This window comes from Ictalurus furcatus, chromosome 20 (genome assembly GCF_023375685.1).
Source record: "Ictalurus furcatus strain D&B chromosome 20, Billie_1.0, whole genome shotgun sequence".
NCBI lineage: Eukaryota > Metazoa > Chordata > Actinopteri > Siluriformes > Ictaluridae > Ictalurus > Ictalurus furcatus.
Genome location: NC_071274.1, coordinates 12,345,643 through 12,364,976, shown reverse-complemented (window position 1 = coordinate 12,364,976; position 19,334 = coordinate 12,345,643). Strand labels below are relative to the sequence as shown.

The window sequence follows — 19,334 nt, the reverse complement described above, 5'->3', positions numbered from 1 at the left end:
CTCGCTCTTTCAGACTCAGCTTCTCTCTCCTCCAGCACTTGGCACTGCGATCATGCCTCATTCTCCTCTCCCTCCTACCCCTCGCTCTCCTTCACTCCTCTGCTCTGCCTGTCTTTTTTCATTCACACGTTCCTTCATCAAGCGGGTGTTTCTTCCAAATCACTGCACTGGCCAAGCCACGCCCCGCTAGTTTTGGACAAAAAGGGTTCAACAAAAATCTTCCTTTGACCTTAGTCTTCTCAGCACTTTCTTCAGTGGGAACCTGCTTTGAAAGGACATGGCTTTCTTGTTCCAAATCTGCTTGTCCTAATCTTGCCTCTCTTTGGATCTCTCACTTCATAGGAAAGAGTTTGAGACTGTCCTTTTGCTAAATGTCTGTAGCTGTTTCTGACTGGCGGTCTTATTCCCTTATCAGGGAAACCCCCCTACCTTGGTATCCTAAGGGGGAGGAGCAGACTCACTGAAGCGGAAAACATAGTAGGAAAAAACAGAGGAAAGGAAGAAGAAGAAGAAGAAGAAAAAGAAGGGAGGAACAGAGGAACAGAGAGAGAAGTGGAGCAGAATCAGAAGAAGAAGACATCATTTGTCATCAGAGACTGGAACAGCTTAGTGTCTCTAAAGCGAAGAGAGTGAAAGTGAATGAGTGAGTGTGTGTGAGAGAGAGAGAGAGAGAGAGAGAGAGCGAGAGAGAGAATCACTGTAAGCCACACACAAGCAATGCTGAACGCAGCATGTGCCACCCTACAGACTCTGTCACTTTATGACGACGATTGTATTCACTGAGCACGGGAACCTCCAGGACCTTCCATCATCTCTGTTTCTTTGTACACACAGGAGGATGCAGTGCAAATGAAACAGGACATCACTACCTTCTCTCAAACCTGCAGGCTCTGAATCAGCATCAGCAAGTTCCAACTCGGACCTTGTGAAGTTTTAGCCAGCCTGTCCTCTTCTGCCTCCTTCTGCTCTCGTCCAGGGATTTAGTCAGTTCGCTTCTAGCCATGCAGGTGTCCTTTGCATGCACAGATCATGGGCTCAAGGCACCACGGAACAATGAGCCAACCAAGCAAAACACAGCAAGTCCGAACACAACGAGTGCAGCCCGGGCTCGGTTCCGCACTGTGGCACTAATCGCTCGCAGCCTGGGATCCTTCACACACCGCCACCACATCTCACTGAAGGAGTCCACAGGCAAACTCACTGGCATGAAGTACAGGTATGGCACATGTCTATTTTACAAGGCAATACCACCAATGCTAAATTCAACCTAATCACAGTTGGAGTAAATCTATAAGCTCTATAGGAATTAATTACTCCTGAGAAACCTGAAATAGGTTTTTACTGCTACATACTGTCCACTCCATTACTAATATGTACACACACCAGAACTATTTAATCAGTCTTTTTTTCCCCCTGGCCATAAAAAAAATAGAAAATCATTTGAAATATTGCTCAATGACCTGATGTCATCTGTAGGCTAAACAATGCTGAAAAATATTCCATTTTTTTTAGGTGGTATTATGCCAAATGCTATGCCTTTACATTCATCCATCATTCCAAATACAGATGCTTTAATTTTCTCCAGTTCTGCTCCACAATGACTGCATGGGGTAATATCTATCATCATTACTGCATGTTATTTAATAACATTAAAGAGCTAAAGACAGTCCATATTGTTTTTATTAATAAAATCCTATAAGATTTAAAATGACTCCATTGACTCCAATTACTCGCTGTGAGCTGCATCATATATTATTAAACCAGTTATCCTTTCATAAGCTGTAATAATGCGGGACCTGTAGCTGAAATGTTCTAAGTGTAGTACTTGACGTGTCAATGCAAGTGGAAACCAATGTGTCAGTTAAGACTTATTACACACTCAGCAAAGATTACGCTGAGATATAAGAGAGAATCTAGATTCCTAATAAAACACAAACTAGAAAATGGAATGGTAAGAAACCTCTCGTCCATCTTGAGCCATCAAAAAGGGAGAGAGAGAGAGAGAGAGAGAGAGAGTGAGTGAGTCGGGGGAACAGAGTGAGGGGGAGGCGTAAACTAATGGTTTTTCAAGTTGGTATAATTCATTGTGCTGTGCAATCTGTCAAGTGGAAGCACAACATTACCGTAAGCGTGCAATTCAACAGTTTCCATAACAACATTGAGATTGCTGATGTGCATCATCGATCTCAAATATTTACTCAAATATTAATTTAGAAAGAAGTTTAATTGTATGGTTTAGGTTTAATTATTCGATACTGAATTAACTGTGTGGATAACTGTATGATATTCGTGTTTTGTAAGGCTTTTCTTAAGAGTTTTCTGCATATGTCTTATTGTGCAGATTTCATTGAGCCAGCCTTCGAAAACACCAACATCATAATGTTGTCAGTTTATTTAAGATTAGAACGAACTGTACAGCACACCAACCCAAAGTTGGGATGTTAAAAACTATTCATTCTCTCTCTCTCTCTCTCTCTCTCTCTCTCTCTTTCTCTGAATAATATTCATTCATTCATTCATCTTCAGCGACATCTTTTAAAAATGTGGGATGGAATGCACCGTGAATGGGACACCAGTCCATCATAGCAAACCAAGCACACACAAAGATTCACACTTTCACACGTATGGGCAATTTAGAGTAGCCAATCCACCTACATGCATGTTTTTAGGAGGTGGGAGAACTGGAGGATCTGGAGGAAACCCATAAGGACATGGGCAGAACATGACACAGACAGTAACTCTAGATAAGGATTGAACCCGGGACCCTGGAGATGTGAGGCAGCAATGCTACACTATATGGGTAAAAGTTGGTGGACACCTGATCATCACACATGTGCTTCGTATTCCAGATTAATTCCCCCTTTAATGTTGTAATAATCTCCACTCTTCTGGGAAGGCTTTCCACTAGATTTTGAAATGTTGCTGTGGGGATTTTCCCATTCAACCACAAGAATGGGAACCGCAAGCATTAGTGAGGTCAGGCACTGATGTAAGATGAGGAGGCCTTGGGTGCAGTTGGCGATCAAGTTCATCCCAAAGGTGATCAGTGAGGTTGAGATCAGGGCTCTGTGCAGGATACTCAGTTCTTGCACTCCAACCTTGCTTAATCATGTCTTCATGGACCTTGATTTGTGCACAGTGGCATTGTTATGCTGGAACAGGTTTGGGCCTCTTAGTTAGGGAAAGACCCACATATGGATGTGATAGGTCAGGTGTCCACATACTTTTGGCCATATAGTGTATTTACTGTGCCACCATTCCACATTACTGAATAATATTCTTTGATATAAATAAGCAAATTATATTTTTTTTCACAGTTTAATATTTTATCTTATATATAAGCATTGTATGATTCCTCTTCGATATACTGTAAAAAGTCAACATGTTACAATCTACCTTCTTAAAGTGTGTTCATGTTTTATGTCTCTCTAGCCGCTACTCATGTTCCTTTATATTTATATTTTTCTTTTTGCTGTCACATTAACTGTTATGAACTATTACCCTAGTAGCACCCTAATATAATAACACCACAGCTTCAATAAACACCTTCATAAGTGGTTTGTTGTTGCACATTTAAACCCACATTGTGATAAACAGGGGGGTTTTTTTCCAGTCTTTTCAAAGTCATACATGACCTTCTCTCTCTCTCACTCTGTATTAATATTCTCTTTTTCCTTGACCTTATCCCTGTGGTTGATGCTGTTAACCATGACATAGTTCTCTTCCATGTGTGTATAATGGGAATTACTGACCCTGCTCTTGCCTTGATCATTATTTTACTTGATGGCTAGTTGCAAACACCTTGCATGTTTCTGTCAAACAAAGTGTTCTCCAGGGATCAGTCCTATCTCCTCTCTTGTTTCTCATCATAAAAATATTCTCCTTTCTTCTGTTTTTTTTTTTTATGACCATCAGCTATCTCTAGTCTTTAACCATTTGTAATTATCTATATAAGTGCTGCAAATTCATACAAATGTACTCCATGAGACCCTCATTAATGGTTATAGCATTAGCTACAAAAGCCTACGATTGGGTGAGCTGTAGTATTCTCAGCATAAATGTAGGCAAAAATGAACATATGTATTATCAGAGTTAACACTGTGCTCTTTAGGAATTCAGATCTCACACAAAATCACATACTTTAAATCAATATCGTGGCTCCCATGTGCCGCAAAAGAAATGTTTTTGCCCTATGGGACTTTAAGAGTTTGAATCCAGATGGTGCCCCAGCCATCCGTGGCTGGGAGTCAAGGGAGCAAAATTGGCCATGCTCTATGGATGGAAAGTATGGCAAACTCTCTCTCCCCTGTCAATCACAGCAACTCTAGCCAATCGCAGGCACTTGTGAGCTCATGTGAGCGGAAGAGGGTCGATATTACTTTTCTCTGAGAATGTTACACTGCTCTTTGATGCATCATGAGCAGTATTTCGAAAAGATGCAGTTTGGAGGAACTACTTGATAGTCCCCACGTACTGTGTGTATGTGTGTGTGTGTATATATACATATATACATATATACATATATATATATATATATATATACATATATATACATATATATATATATATATATATATATATATATATATATATATATATATATATATATATATATATATATATATATATATATATATATATATATAGTACTTTTTATTGTACTTTTTTAGTACAAACTTTGTTATACATTTTGATGACTTCTACATTATCAAGATTCCCAAACATTAGTTTTCTAGCACAAAATTAAATCTTACAGAAAAATGTTTGTATGTCATTAAAGAAAGCAAGATATTAAGTGGTAACAGACACGTCTCAGACAGAAAACATAATGAAGGCTGCTGGATTTTGCTGCAAAAATAACAAGCAAGTGCAACAATCAAAGTCTTCAGAAGAACCGTGGCTGGTTCTGCAAGATGCTCAATAAAACTTACAGCTCATTTCCTTATAAAACAGCACTAACTGTACATGAAACTACTATTTTGATGTAGATTTTTTTGTCACACCAAATATTGACTTTGTTTCATTTACTGCTGTTTACTGCTCTTTGCTGTATTTTTTATTCTGAAGGCATCTTTGCTCTGCAGCAGTTCTTTGCATGTGCCTAAAACTTTTGCACTGTACTGTATATATATATATATATATATATATATATATATATATATATATATATATATATATATATATATATACACAGTACAGTGCAAAAGTTATGTGTGTGTATATATATATATATATGTATATATATAATTTTTTTAACTTTTATTTTACATAGTTGGACAAGCAAACATTTGATCCTCTTTGAAACAGTGCCTAAAGTTGATATACTATATAAAAAAAAAAAAGTAAAATTTGCTTTTTCAATCATTTATTCAACAGAAATATCAATAGATGTGATCTTCTTCTATGGAAAAAAATAAGTACACCCTTGGCCTCAGAAGCTAGTATCGCCCCCCTTTAGCAGAAATAACTTCTTGTAAGCGTTTTGCATAATTGTCCACCAGGCTTGCTGGAATTTTTGACAACTCTTCCATGCAATATTCTTTCAGCTGCGAGATGTTTGAGGTTTTTCTGAGGCATGTACTGCCTGTTTCAAATCCCCCCAGAACATTTCAATGGGATTCAAATCCGGGCATTGACTAGGCCAATTCATAACCCTCCATTTCTTCTTTTTGAGCCATTCCTTGCTGGATTTGGTAGGGTGCTTAGGATCATTATTCTGTTGAAAGGTCCACTTTTGGTTTAGTTTCAACTTTTGGACAGATGGCCTCACATTATCTTAAGCACTCTTTGATATGATGCAGAATTCATAGTTGAATCAGTGAATGCAAACTGTCCAGTCCCTGAGGCAGTGAAGCAACCCCAAACCATAACATTTCCACCACCGTGCTTCACAGTTGGTATGAGGTACTTCTCCTGAAATGCTGTCTTTGGTCTGAGCCAAACATGTCTGCTGTTACTGTGGCCAAACTGCTCTAACTTTGATTGGTCCAGAGCACATTATTCCAAAAGGCTTGATTATATGATCATTGGCAAACTGTAGTCTTGCAAAGTCTTTTTCCTGGAACGCCTCCCATGCAGGTCAAATTTGTGCAACTTCTTTCAGATTGTAGAAGCATGCAGTTTGACACCTGCAATTAAAATGACTACAATTACACCTAAAATTACAAAACAAAATCACAATTTTATGTGTCATTTGATAGAGTGTACTATGTATATGTAACAAAGAAATAGGCATCTGCTGAAATAGAGAAAATACAGACCTGAGGTTGTAAATGTCATATTTACTTCAGATTTGCTTGCTGAGAAAATAAAGAAATATAAAGTACATGTGGTCTTGAGGACAAGGATTTAGATGGTCTCTATCCCTCTCAGGACTAATTGAGTTTTGGCACAAAACTCCTTTTATCTGTGTATCCTTTTATCTCGACATTTTTCTTTCCTAAAGCTGAAGTAGTTTAGGTAGTCATTTCCAGCAGAAACCACATCACAGAAAAAAAAGTCTTGTAATAGGTTCCCCTGAGTTTTCAACTTCCAGAACTGCCTTCAACTCTGAGCTCCATATCAGTTCGGATTTCTATATGATAAGTTGATTTTTTTCCCACCTCTGCAGCATTGTAATCTTTGACTTGGCTTCAACATTGTCAGCGTTGACACACTTCCATTTAGACTAAGGTCGGCCAAATGGCAGAAATATAAACGAGTTGTCAAAAACCAACCCGGAGACAGTGAGGTTGAGGGTTTAAAAACTGATGATGGTAGCAACAGTATTTCATCTATGTTCAATTGCTGGTCAGCAAAAGGTTCAATGCACAGAACTTTATCCAATGCACTAATGCTGGTGCTAGAAACATTCATTACAAATGTGAAGAGTTTTACTAGTATGTTAGTAAAATTGAAATTTAAAAATGTTTTACCATCCAAAATCAAATCAGTGTCTACACACTTCTCAAAGATATTGTCATATGGTTGTAATATTGTCACAAGACAACAGAGTATCTGCAAAAACACCTGCAATGTTCCTGTCTTATTTCAATGGCACTCATGAAGAAACCTTGGCTTGCTGGAGTTGTTGTTACAGTGCCAAAGCTTTCAACATCTTTATTTCTTGGTTCCAAAAACTGGATTTTAGTGCTGAAACTAAACCAATTTTACAGTGTGAAAGCATGGAACAGTTTACTTTTAGGCACTGGCACTTTCCCTAATTTAATTGTGCCTTTACCTTTAAACAGAATTTCTGCTTAATTATGTGTAAATGGCTACCTCTGTATTTCCTGACACCACTAGGCCTATTTGTTGTGGGGGTGGGGGCTGGTTTGGGAGTTGCCTCACTGCCCAGTGCTGCAGTGCAGATGAGCAGTCTCACACAGCAAACGTGTGTACATGAAGGGGTGTGTAGGAGTGTGTCACTGTGTGTGTGTGTGTTTTAGGGCTGGCACTGTTGGGTTGCATATATCACACACCAACAGGTGTGTGTGGGTGTACAGTATGTGTGTGTAATTTTTGGTGAATCTGTGTATGTCTGTGCCTGTGTGTCGAGACAAATTGTGTCGCTGCAATCTTCCCATAACACAGTGTTAAATATTAAAAGAAAACAAGGTCATTTGCTATCCAGTTGTTCACAAACACACTGATCATTCTGACAATTTTAAATTTTGTATGACCTGTTCAGGTCAACGGCTTTGTCTTTATTATTACACATATAACACTAGGGCATCCCACATCAATATTTTTATTAAATTTGAAATCTTCAGCTGTATGGGTTCTTTTTACTGGCTTTTTCATGTCTGATATCTTAACCCTTGTTTAATTAAACGTCACAAAACCTCACACTGAAATGTCAATAGTTGATGTAAATAACTGAGGCAATATTAAGTTTAAACTAAATATGTGACAAGTGCGACTCTTGAGTCTTGTGAGGCGGGATTACACGCTGTCGATCACCATGCACACACACGCGTTCACATTTCTGAGCACTCAGCAAACCTTTTTTAAAATCCTATTTTCTTCCATAATGATTGGTGAGCCATTTCAATTGGGCTCAAATGGGCTCTCAACTAGAAACAAATCAGCGGTGAAACATGATAATAAGAAATAAACATCATGTGTCTCTCCATGCACAGAACTCCCTAAAGCCACACACACACACACACACACACACACACACACACAAACACAAACACAAACAATAGTGTGGGAAGCCAGAAGCAGTGTAGTCCCTACATGACTACACGACTATGAAATATTTATAATCAAATAATCAAATAATATTGTTATGTTATAATAATTAAAGGCAAATACAAATGATGTCTTTGTCCCTGTAATGGTGGTGAGTTAGCAGAGATGAAGTAGTGTGGTTTTTCATCCCATTTTCCACCATGAGTGAATCGTGATGTGCTGTGTGCAGTGGCTGTCACTAAGATACAAGTAAGTTTAATGTGTGACTTGGGATAATTTGTCTGTGGTCTTTTTTCTAAATAGAGCTCATCTATATCCTGCTACACTGATGGCAAAAGATAAGACAGAAAATGAGCTTGCATGTGTTTTCCTTATTTTCTGATTTTTATTTATTTTTTTTCCTACTTGGGCATTCTTGTCATGTTGACATTTTTCTTTCATGACTGTATCTTTTACCTCCCCTGTCTCCTGGTTTCTTTTCATTCCTCTCCTACTCCTTTCTCTTGTTTCCTTCCTTTTTTCACTCTGCCTTTTCTCAATAGCATATGCCAGTCAATTGATTTTGATCGTGCGGGCGTGCGCGCGCATGTGCGTGTGTGTGTAAAAAGAAAAATATTGCTTTAGTACAAACAAAAGAACTACATATGCGTATAAAAAAATCTCTGACATCAATTTGACATCTTAGTCATTTCTGTGTGAGTCAGGCCAACCATTCAGGTTAACTCGGCCTCAGCCAAGTGGACTCTAATCAACAAGAGTAGTATTGAAGTCCAGACTCCAGCAGTCCTGATGTTCTGTACATTACTTTACCTTGCTTTCATTTGACAAACTTTGCTGTTTGCATCTTACAAATAATGTTAAATGTATGATCATGTCTGCTGTGAGTATAATATCTAGTATCTTAAGTATAATTTTCAATCTCATATAATCACCACATCTCTGGGCTTGGGGCAGAAAGCCATCATGAGTTGCTCAAAAAAACTGTATTAGTGACAAAACGTTGGAGTTGAAGTTTCAAAAATCATCCCAGTTTGTCTGCGTGCCCAAAATCACCTTTTTAAACATTTACAAAATTTTACATCCATCTGTTATTTTAAGGCTAAAATGACTGGAAAATATTTTTTTGCAATATAAATATATAAAGATATAAAAATATAGACAGTATTACCTTAATAATATTTTTTTAAAAATAGAAAGTATTGTTTCACTGTTCATCAAATTTATAATCAGAATTTTTAAAAATGTCACGAAAAGGAGGCGAAGGTGGATGCAAGTGCAGTTTTTAAGTTTTAAAGCGCACCTATTACAGTTCTGAAACGTGCCTAATTTTGTTTTAAAGGTCTCATACAATAGATTTACATGCATCCAAGATCAAAAAAACACTTTAATGTGCTCATAATTTAAACTACAGCATTATCTGTTTTCCCCCCAGTGTTACAAACGACTCGTTCAACGATCCGTTCTAAAGGATTCATTCTAAACTCCTCCTCTCAGAGAGCATACTCTGCTCTGATTGGTCAGATGTCCCAGTCTGTTGTGATTGGTCAACCGCTGTCAGGGTGTGTCGAAAAGGAAACGGCCATTACCATAATGAGTTTCAGCTCCATCTGTCAGCGAGCAGCCAATGAAGACCAGAGGCGGGGCTTTTTGTTACAAACCTACGTAGGTTAGTACAGGAAGTAAGTCTGGAATCACTAACGACTCGTTTCAGCTGTTCAGAATTGCTTCCTTCTTTTGAGTAATAAGGTAACATTTGAAAAACCATAATAGGTGCACGTTAATAAAAAAACAAACAATACAGCCAACGTAGCTAAGATACACAAAACCATGAATGAGGAAAAAAAAAATATATAACATAGACAAGGGACAGCAATACAAGACAAAAGCTACGCAATAAATGAGGTGCAAGCTGTGACTTATATACTAGTGCTCATTAACTAACCGGGTGCAGGTGGTCATGTGACGTGACGCAGTGGGGTGCAGTGGCTGATGGGAAATGTAGTCAAGCGCCGATTCAGGCATAACCCTGACAACAAACATACAGTAAATCATATTCAAATATAATGTTTAATGTTTTAGTAATGAACACATTTATTTATTTACTAACACTTGGCACTGCACAACTAAATTGCTAAGGCAGATTTTACAAAGTTCAACCATACAAATTCTCACACACCTATACACACCCATACATTCTAATTACATGCTTGTTCGCCTCTCAGTTGAGCCTCTGGTCTGAGACAGATTTCACTGTAGTCCTACTCTCTCCCATGAGTCTCCTAAACTCGTTACTGATTCCCTTTAACGGAGGGCATCTGATAATGAGACTCAAACACACACAGAATGTGTGACCCATATAGAAGTACTTGAGTTCTTCAGTACTACATAATACTGATGTTTTCAGCATCTGGCTGTTGTGTGAATGACAAGTAACACTTGTGAAATCACACCTTGTACCTCGCTCCCACCAAATGTGGCCCAGTTTAAAATGAACTCCATCAAAACACTCCTTTCACCACATGCATCCTTCACTACAGCTGTGTGAGAATATCCAGTTTCAGACTGACACATGAATCCTGTTACACAATGTTGATGTTTCATCAATATTCTGATTTCAAGTGAAGTTCAAGTGTTCTCTTTATTGATTCGCCGTGATGTCATCAAAATGTCAGTCAGATGACTGGTGTTGATGCAGTGGCTGGTGCAGATGCTGTTTTTCAACTTGTTTAAATTTTTAAGGTTTCTGAGTTATCCACATACCTAAACCTGTCAACATAGCATTACACTTACTGTGGATGGATTAGTGAGAATTTCAGCAAAAATACAGAGACTATTTTAATTGTAAATTAATACTAGACTGCTCTATGAGATCTGGATAATGGCAGACATGCAGATTTATGCCTTGTAATAAATCCATTGTACATCCCTAAAGAGGCAGTGGAATAGAGTGGAATAAAGAAAAATAAAGAATAAAGTAAGAAAGAGGTTACAGACACCAGACATTCACAGCTTATGCAACACTAATATATGTCATAATTATAAAAGTAACGATATTTTCATTTTTTAAAAAAACATTCATTTAAAAAATGAAGCTTTTAAATGATTATCTAATGCAGTTCTGGATCTATCATGAATGATAGGTTTATAATATTAATGCACTCATTCTAATACGCTATTGTTACTATAGTTACAGCTCATACACAGGGACATGTACCACAGACACTCCACATAATCAAAGTCTAATAATAAACAGATTTTTAAAAATGCACTATATAACAAAGAAATTGGTATAATCACTGATGTGGTGAAATATTTTGTTAGGAGACCTTTTTTATGGAAATAGACTTAGTTGTCACCGCTTTTGTAACAGCGGCATTTACAGTTTCTGGTTTCTTGGTAAAATGACAAGCTGTATGTTCTGAGAGACACAGAAGCAGATGAAGGTGAGGGAATGTGTCATGTATCAGGAAACTATGGACTCCAGTTCCCATCAGCCACTGCACTGCACTACATGTCACATGACCACCTGCACCTGATTCACGTTTCTGTTAATGAGCACTCTTGTATATATAGCCATTGTCTGCAGTGATTCTCTGTCTTTTGTTGTCTTAGACTACCATGTTTCCATGTTTTGTTTCGTTTCATGCCACAGTATTTTGCCTAGTTGTCTTAGTGTCTATGTTTTGTTGTTTGTTTATATAATAAATGTTATCTAACTGCGATTGATTCCGAGCCCATCCTTGAATCGTGACAGAATGACTGTTTGTGATTAATGTTTGTAATTTGTCTCACGGAGTTAGATCAAATCTAACTTTAAAGGAGTCATATCAAGATTTTTAAAGTTTTCCTTCTGTTTGGAAGTGTAATGTATCTGTTTGTACTTGTATAAGATCTGCAAAGTCACAAAGCTCATAGTCTCCCCAAAGGCATTTATTTTATCTAACAGAGAGCACTGCTTCAGATCTGCCCAAAACGTATCGTTCGAAGTCCAGATATTACTTCCGTAACAAATCTATGTCCCAGCGTGCATTATTAGCATAATCCCTGTCCAAAGGCAGGCGTGAAGAAAGAAGGCAAGGCTTAAATGAATTTAGGCGCAATGTCACGGAGACGCTGTGTGTATCGTTGCGAAAGCAAAAGCCCTTTGTTTAACCTTCCAAAAACGGAGGAAATTAGGAATCAGTGGTTACTGTTTATTTATACTGCTGTTCCTGAGCAATACAACCCAAACGTTTGCTTGTGCACAATGCATTTTATGGCGGACAGCTTCCTGAACCTGGGAGAGAACAACGCAGGCTACACACAAAGGCTACTCCTGAAAAATGGGACGAAAATGCATGACGTGTTATTCATTAATAAATTACAAATTCCTGTGGTATAAGTAGAATAACACACTTCACTCTGTGTGATTATATGAAAATTCCTTTCATATTTCTTTGGTCTATAAGTCACACCTTCATTTGCTCAAGCCACAATAAAACGACGATATTTATTCTATACATTTTTTTAAGGTTATACTGTGTGCAGCACAGTGAGTTTTGCCAACATTTTTCAGAGTAAAGGAGCTAAAGCATGATCAAAAAGTTGCTAGAAGTCACTAGGTGATGTCATAGACATCAAGTTACAAATTAGGGAACATGAATAAGGAAGCGTTTCACTTACAATATAATAAAGTAGCATAGAATAGTGTCATCAGAATAGAAAATTATAGATTAACATATGGTCATAGGGAACATAACAAAGGTGATCATTGATCAGTGATTAGTTATTGGGAACAGTGGTGATCAGTGATTAGTTATTGGGAATAGTGGTGATCAGTGATTGGACATTGGGAACAGTAGTGGTCCGTGACTGGTCATAGGGTACATTGGTGATCAGTGATTGGACAATGTGAACAGTGATGATCAGTGATTGGTCATTGGGAACAGTAGTGATCTGTGATTGGTCATAGGGTACAGTGGTGATCAATGATTTTTCATTGGGAACAGTGGTGATCAGTGAGTGGCCATTGGGAATGGTGATGATCAGTAAGTGGACATTGGGAACAGTTATGATCAGTGATTGGACATTGGGACCAGTGGTCAGTGAGTGGATATTGGGAACAGTTATGATCAGTGATTGGACATTGGGAACAGTGGTGATCAGTGATTGGACATTGGGAACAGTGGTGATCAGTGAGTGGATATTGGGAACCGTTATGATCAGTGATTGGACATTGGGAACAGTGGTGATCAGTGATTGGACATTGGGAACAGTGGTGATCAGTGATTGGACATTGGGAACAGTGGTGATCAGTGAGTGGACATTGGGAACAGTGGTGATCAGTGATTTGACATTGGGAACAGTGGTGATCAATGATTTGACATTGGGAACAGTGGTGATCAGTGAGTGGACATTGGGAACAGTGGTGATCAGTGATTGGACATTGGGAACAGTGGTGATCAGTGATTTGACATTGGGAACAGTGGTGATCAGTGAGTGAACATTGGGAACAGTGGTGATCAGTGATTGGACATTGGGAACAGTGGTGATCAGTGATTTGACATTGGGAACAGTGGTGATCAGTGAGTGGACATTGGGAACAGTGGTGATCAGTGAGTGGACATTGGGAACAGTGGTGTTCAGTGAGTGGACATTGGGAACAGTGGTGATCAATGAGTGGACATTGGGAACAGTGGTGATCAGTGAGTGGACATTGGGAACAGTGGTGATCAGTGAGTGGACATTGGGAACAGTGGTGATCGGTGAGTGGACATTGGGAACAGTGGTGATCGGTGAGTGGACACTGGGAACAGTGGTGATCGGTGAGTGGACATTGGGAACAGTGGTGATCGGTGAGTGGACATTGGGAACAGTGGTGATCGGTGAGTGGACATTGGGAACAGTGGTGATCGGTGAGTGGACACTGGGAACAGTGGTGATCGGTGAGTGGACATTGGGAACAGTGGTGATCGGTGAGTGGACATTGGGAACAGTGGTGATCGGTGAGTGGACATTGGGAACAGTCACAAGTGCAATGCTTTAGTCACTGATGGTATGTGGTGCGAATCTGATCTCTCAACTCCTATATTAGCAGCTGTGATGTGAACTGTTGCTTGACTCCAACAGAAATAGAATTCAATGTATTGATTATAAATTGTAACTATAGGGGTCCAGCATTTAGGTCAGTACTTCGTTTAACCTTTGCAAATACACACAGCAGTGTCTAATTATTGTCCAGAGCAGGGTGACGGTCTGCTGAGCTGTGAGAAAATGTAAATGTAAATGGGATTGTAAACAGTCACTTCTCTGCATGTAAAATAGTTCATTTTTGAGTGTGGATTTAATATGCTGTGTGCAAATGTAGATGCCAGATGGTGGGCCAAAATCAACACCCCCACCCCCCATTCCCCCAATACAGACACATGTCAATTCACCTGGTTAAGTTTAAAATCTACAGTAGTTTAAAAAGTGTGATTCAAACAACACAATGTATTATTGATACTGGTGTTAATGTCTGTTAAAGACACTGAAGCCTTATTTACACCCAAGGCCTCCCCAAATATCATCCTCAATCTATATGCAAGTCTGCAGACTGTAATTTTGCTGTTAATTTTGCAGGTTAATTTGTTTTTCCAGTTGTGTTCATTTATTATTTTGAATAGTTTCTTTTTTTATTCTTACTGCAGCCCACCTATGTCTTTAATATTGTCTATGTTTAAGTTTGTAAAAGGTTTGGTGTTTAAGGAATTTCTCTTAGCTCAGCTGTCAGCAATAAAATTACTTTATAAATACAGTCATATATGGAAGTGCAGATTTGCATATTTAAAATATCAGGGTTAACTTTGTTTCGATCATAATATCAGTGATATACTGTATAAAGGTTAAGTGTAGGGATGGAGTTGGTCACAGAAGGGATACAAGAAGGGTCCTTGTTTTTGAGTAGACTGATAATTATTAGAGAGGCACTGACACTAAATTTCTCAGCCGATACAATAAGCGATTATTCCGAGTGATATCGGCCGATACCGATAACCGATACCGATAGTTCTGCCTTTTATGCCTTCTTTTAAATGAATAATAATTAATTCCAGAATTCTGAAAGAAATGCAAATAAAAACTTTATTCTCTCCATTTCAGCAAGTTGTTTCACAGTAACTGGTCTCATCAACAGAAAACACATTACTCTAATTAACATTAACACATGAATTAAATTCTGAAGATTAAAGTAAGATTTCTTAACTTATTGAATGTTATTAATTCATATTAACATTGACAGAATTCTAAAAAAAAAAAAAACCCTCCTGTTAGTCTCACACTCACTCTCCACAAACACAAGCATTTCTACTTCATCACTGAACATCAAACTGGTAATATATAATATAAACTTTTTATATATTGACATTAACTGGATATGAAATATACTACTCTACAAATATATTTTTCTGTGAAATATATACTTTTTTGTCAACTCATCTTCATTTAAATGTTTCAACGGTGTACTGGCCCTTTAATTCACCTCGAGCAGTGCAGCAAAAAAATTAAATTTTAGACTTGACGCCGAAACTCCCGCTTCACCTCTGCTCACTTCCGGTGTAAAATTTTAGCAGTGCAGAGATTACAGAGATTACAAACTGCAGTTTTGTCATCATTCCACACAAAACACATCTTTACACACAGCACTAAATAGAGGTGTTTTCCTGCCCTCTTTAAATTGACAGGATATAATCGGCCCTGATCATCGGATGTTTTTTAATTATCGGCCAATGGCCCATAACGGGAAAAATAGCCTTTATCGGCCAATACATGAGTGCATCTCTAATAATTATTCATGATTGCTTGCAGTGAAAGCAAGTTGCTTTATGTAATGTGTTGCAGCTTTAGCATTTTTCTGTGAATTTAGTTTCTCTCTCTTTCTTGCATCTCTGAATAACCAGTGACACTTGTGCTACTTGTATGACCCATATCTGTGGTCTTGTTCACACCTTGCATGAGTGGTCTTCGGTAGTGTGATATTTTTGAACAGAGACTGAAGAACTACTGCATAATCAACAAATATGACAAATATGTCAGGTGTGAAAAGAGATTGCACTGAAGGCACAGCAGACACCGCATTCAGAATCCACGTTTGTGATGTTTCATAACTGTAAGTGCCCATTTCTGTTTCCTAAGGTACCACTGACACAATATACCACCATCGGTTTAATATCCTTCCTACAGATGATAATGAAAAGCTTTTTTTGGATGCCTGAGGGAGAAGCATCTATACATTACACACTGACTTTAAAAGGTGTAACTCTGCGTTTTCTAGTTCAGCCAGCAGCACAAATAGCTAAAGTTTACAAAACCACTGTTTACACCTGAGTGTTTCAGGCTACACAACTTGTGTGTGATAGCATAGCAGTCATTCAAAAACTGCTCAAAACCATTGCTTGTCGAAAAAAAAGCCCAAGATGCCACTGAATAGCTAAAATAAGTTGTGAAAACATACAGCGAAAAAAAGACACAAAAGCTTCCATTCCCTCCAGCTGGGTTACATGACAAGTTTTCAACTGTTAGTTTCATAATGTTAATTGACAGAGATGTGTGAACATGCAGTGTGCGTCACACAGCCTGCTGCCTTTAGCAGGTGGCAGCTCAGCCTCAACATGGGTGGTGTGAATTTGGATGAACATACCACAAAAAAATGTTTTAAATAAATAAATCAATGCCCCAATGTCTAAAAGCAATAGAGGGAAAAAGCTTCAAATAAACGAAGAGCCAAAAATGGTTAAGGTCCATGTTCAAATTATGGAAGGTTTGAATATTAGAGTGAAGATTATGGCTTTCATTCATCACACTTGCTTATGGCCAAAACTGATCATAAAAGAATCATATGCAAAGTCCAACAGCAGTTTCTGTACAATCAAAATAACATTTAGACAAGGAGCATGAAAATTTGAGTGCAATGTTTTAACAACTTGAACAACTAATTGGTTTGTAGTTAAATAATCAATATCCTGAAAAAATTATAAGTACAATTTTAAGTAGAGTAGTATTAACAATAACAAAAATCAAATAATGTCGATAATCACAACTGAGCATGCAGGAACCTATAAAATATAAGCCTAGGTAATTTGTAAATTACAACATAATTAGTTTAGTAATAGGTGTATTTGCATACGCCATAAAGCTGAATGTTGAGTCTTGAGCAGTGAACTATTCAAAGAAACTTGGATATCGTATTTTTCAAGCTTATTGCACAATTTCATATCAACACAAAAATACCAGCTGTACTTTTATGTATCTTGCGTACTAGGATTAAATCCAGACGGGGATTATCCACCATTGATGCATTTGAAACAGATATAAATCTGATCACTTAAATCACTTTATGAGGTGGTCTGAGATGCATTTGAGTCACATACATACTTGTCAAGCTACATTTGGCAAAGTTTTTAAAACGTTAACAAGAATAAAACCTAGTTAGGTTTTAAAATGAATAAAAACCTAAGCACCATAACCTAACCCGAACTCAGGGTCAAACTGGGGACCCTGGCACTGTGAGGCAGCACCATGAAGCCACCCTAGATGACACTCTTAAACGACAGCAAGATGCTATGAAGCATGTAAATTGTGACACACAGGCCAGAGGTTCGGTATAAATCAAATCATGGTTGACATAAATCAAAGAAACTGGCTGAGGCAGGCTCAGCAATCTTCAATCACTCCTCACTCTTCAAAATGTATCGGAAATAGTGCTGAAATTAAACTAAGATGTATATCTTTATGAAATGTGTGCAATAAAGCATCATAGCTCATTTATATTAATTATGGCATGCCAAGCAGCTAAACAGGAACTAGATAATGAACTTGGGAATATATAGTACATACAATACCTTGACATAGAGGCCAGTTTTTGCAAGACACCTATCAGTGTTCAGCATTTTTCACAGGTTAAGATTAGACTAAAGATTAGACCTTCACCACCAGAAGAACATCGGAGCTCTGATGAATAAAAGTGTTATAGCTTTCCTTAATGTGATTTCTACTGCAGTGGGTGAAGGCATAAAACAATTTAATGGCATTATTTCAACTGATGAATTGTCACTGCAGGATGCATTAAATGCTGTGAGAAACTGAGAGAACGACAGAACGAGCGAGAGAAATACCTTCCTCATTTGTCAGTAATATTAAAGCAGGGCAGCATGTCTTAAACCTCACTGTTCTCTAAAAGCAGCAATAATGAACATGATTGTCCCTGACCATCAGTCCAGATCAGTATTAAGGGCTCTGCAGAGTGATAGGGTGTTAAAATCAACCTAAATTGCATCAGGACCATAAAACACACAACAAATCCAGTCCTCCACAGCAGCAGGACATGAGGAACATTCACAATAGTGCTGATCCTTTGTATAGGGTAGTGCCCTGGGACCCCTTACTGCCCTGCCCTCCCGCCCTGTTCCACATGTCTCATTTTTATTTATGGGTCAAAGACAGAACAGGTCCCCCTTACTGCACTGGGTTTTCCTCATTGCCTTATGGCATTTCCCTACATATCCGCAGTGCCCACTTCACTTCTCTGCACCCCCCTCACTATCCCAAGCTCCTCTCACTGCCCTGGTGTGCTCCACCGTGCCATGTCCCTCCCATTGTCCTGGGTCCCTCTCACTGTCTTTTCACATTCATGTTCATCTGCAGCTAGCTCTCAGCGCTGACGCTTTCTTGCATGTTCACCAGCCACTTACTGAAAGACAAACACATCTATAAATACACCAATTAACCACACACAGGTGCACTCCTTCCATTCGACTTCTCCTCCCACTCACAACAGCCACTTGCCCACCCCTGATGCTGACACAGGTTTTGCATTCAAAGTTTGTATGTTTTATTGAAAATTATTTATTAATATGAATAAAAATTGAATAGAATCATTTCACTTTTACTTTATCCTGTTTTAAAATAGATTACATATTAGATTATTAAAATATGCCAAAAATAATGGTATATTCAAACTTATGGTTCACGTTACAAAGTGTATCCAAATCAATGCAAATCAATATTAAAAAATACCCAACAACACACAATATAAGTAGAAGATTTTATTTTATTTATTCATTTATTTTCAGTAACCACTTCATCCTGATCAGGATCACAGTGAATCCAAGGGGACCATGCACACAAACATGCACACAATCATT

General features: G+C 38.1%; 1 protein-coding gene across 1 annotated transcript in view; it reads left to right on the top strand.

Annotated features, from left to right (window-relative positions):
• The first annotated feature begins 673 nt into the window (after nt 1-673).
• The window catches only part of kcnab1b (potassium voltage-gated channel subfamily A regulatory beta subunit 1b), a 62,953-nt gene continuing 44,292 nt past the window's right edge, over nt 674-19,334 (top strand). Inside the window, exon 1 of the mRNA XM_053652228.1 lies at nt 674-1,216. Coding sequence (XP_053508203.1) covers nt 1,002-1,216 — 215 coding nt within the window. The 5' untranslated portion in view covers nt 674-1,001. The remainder of the gene's footprint in view (nt 1,217-19,334) is intronic.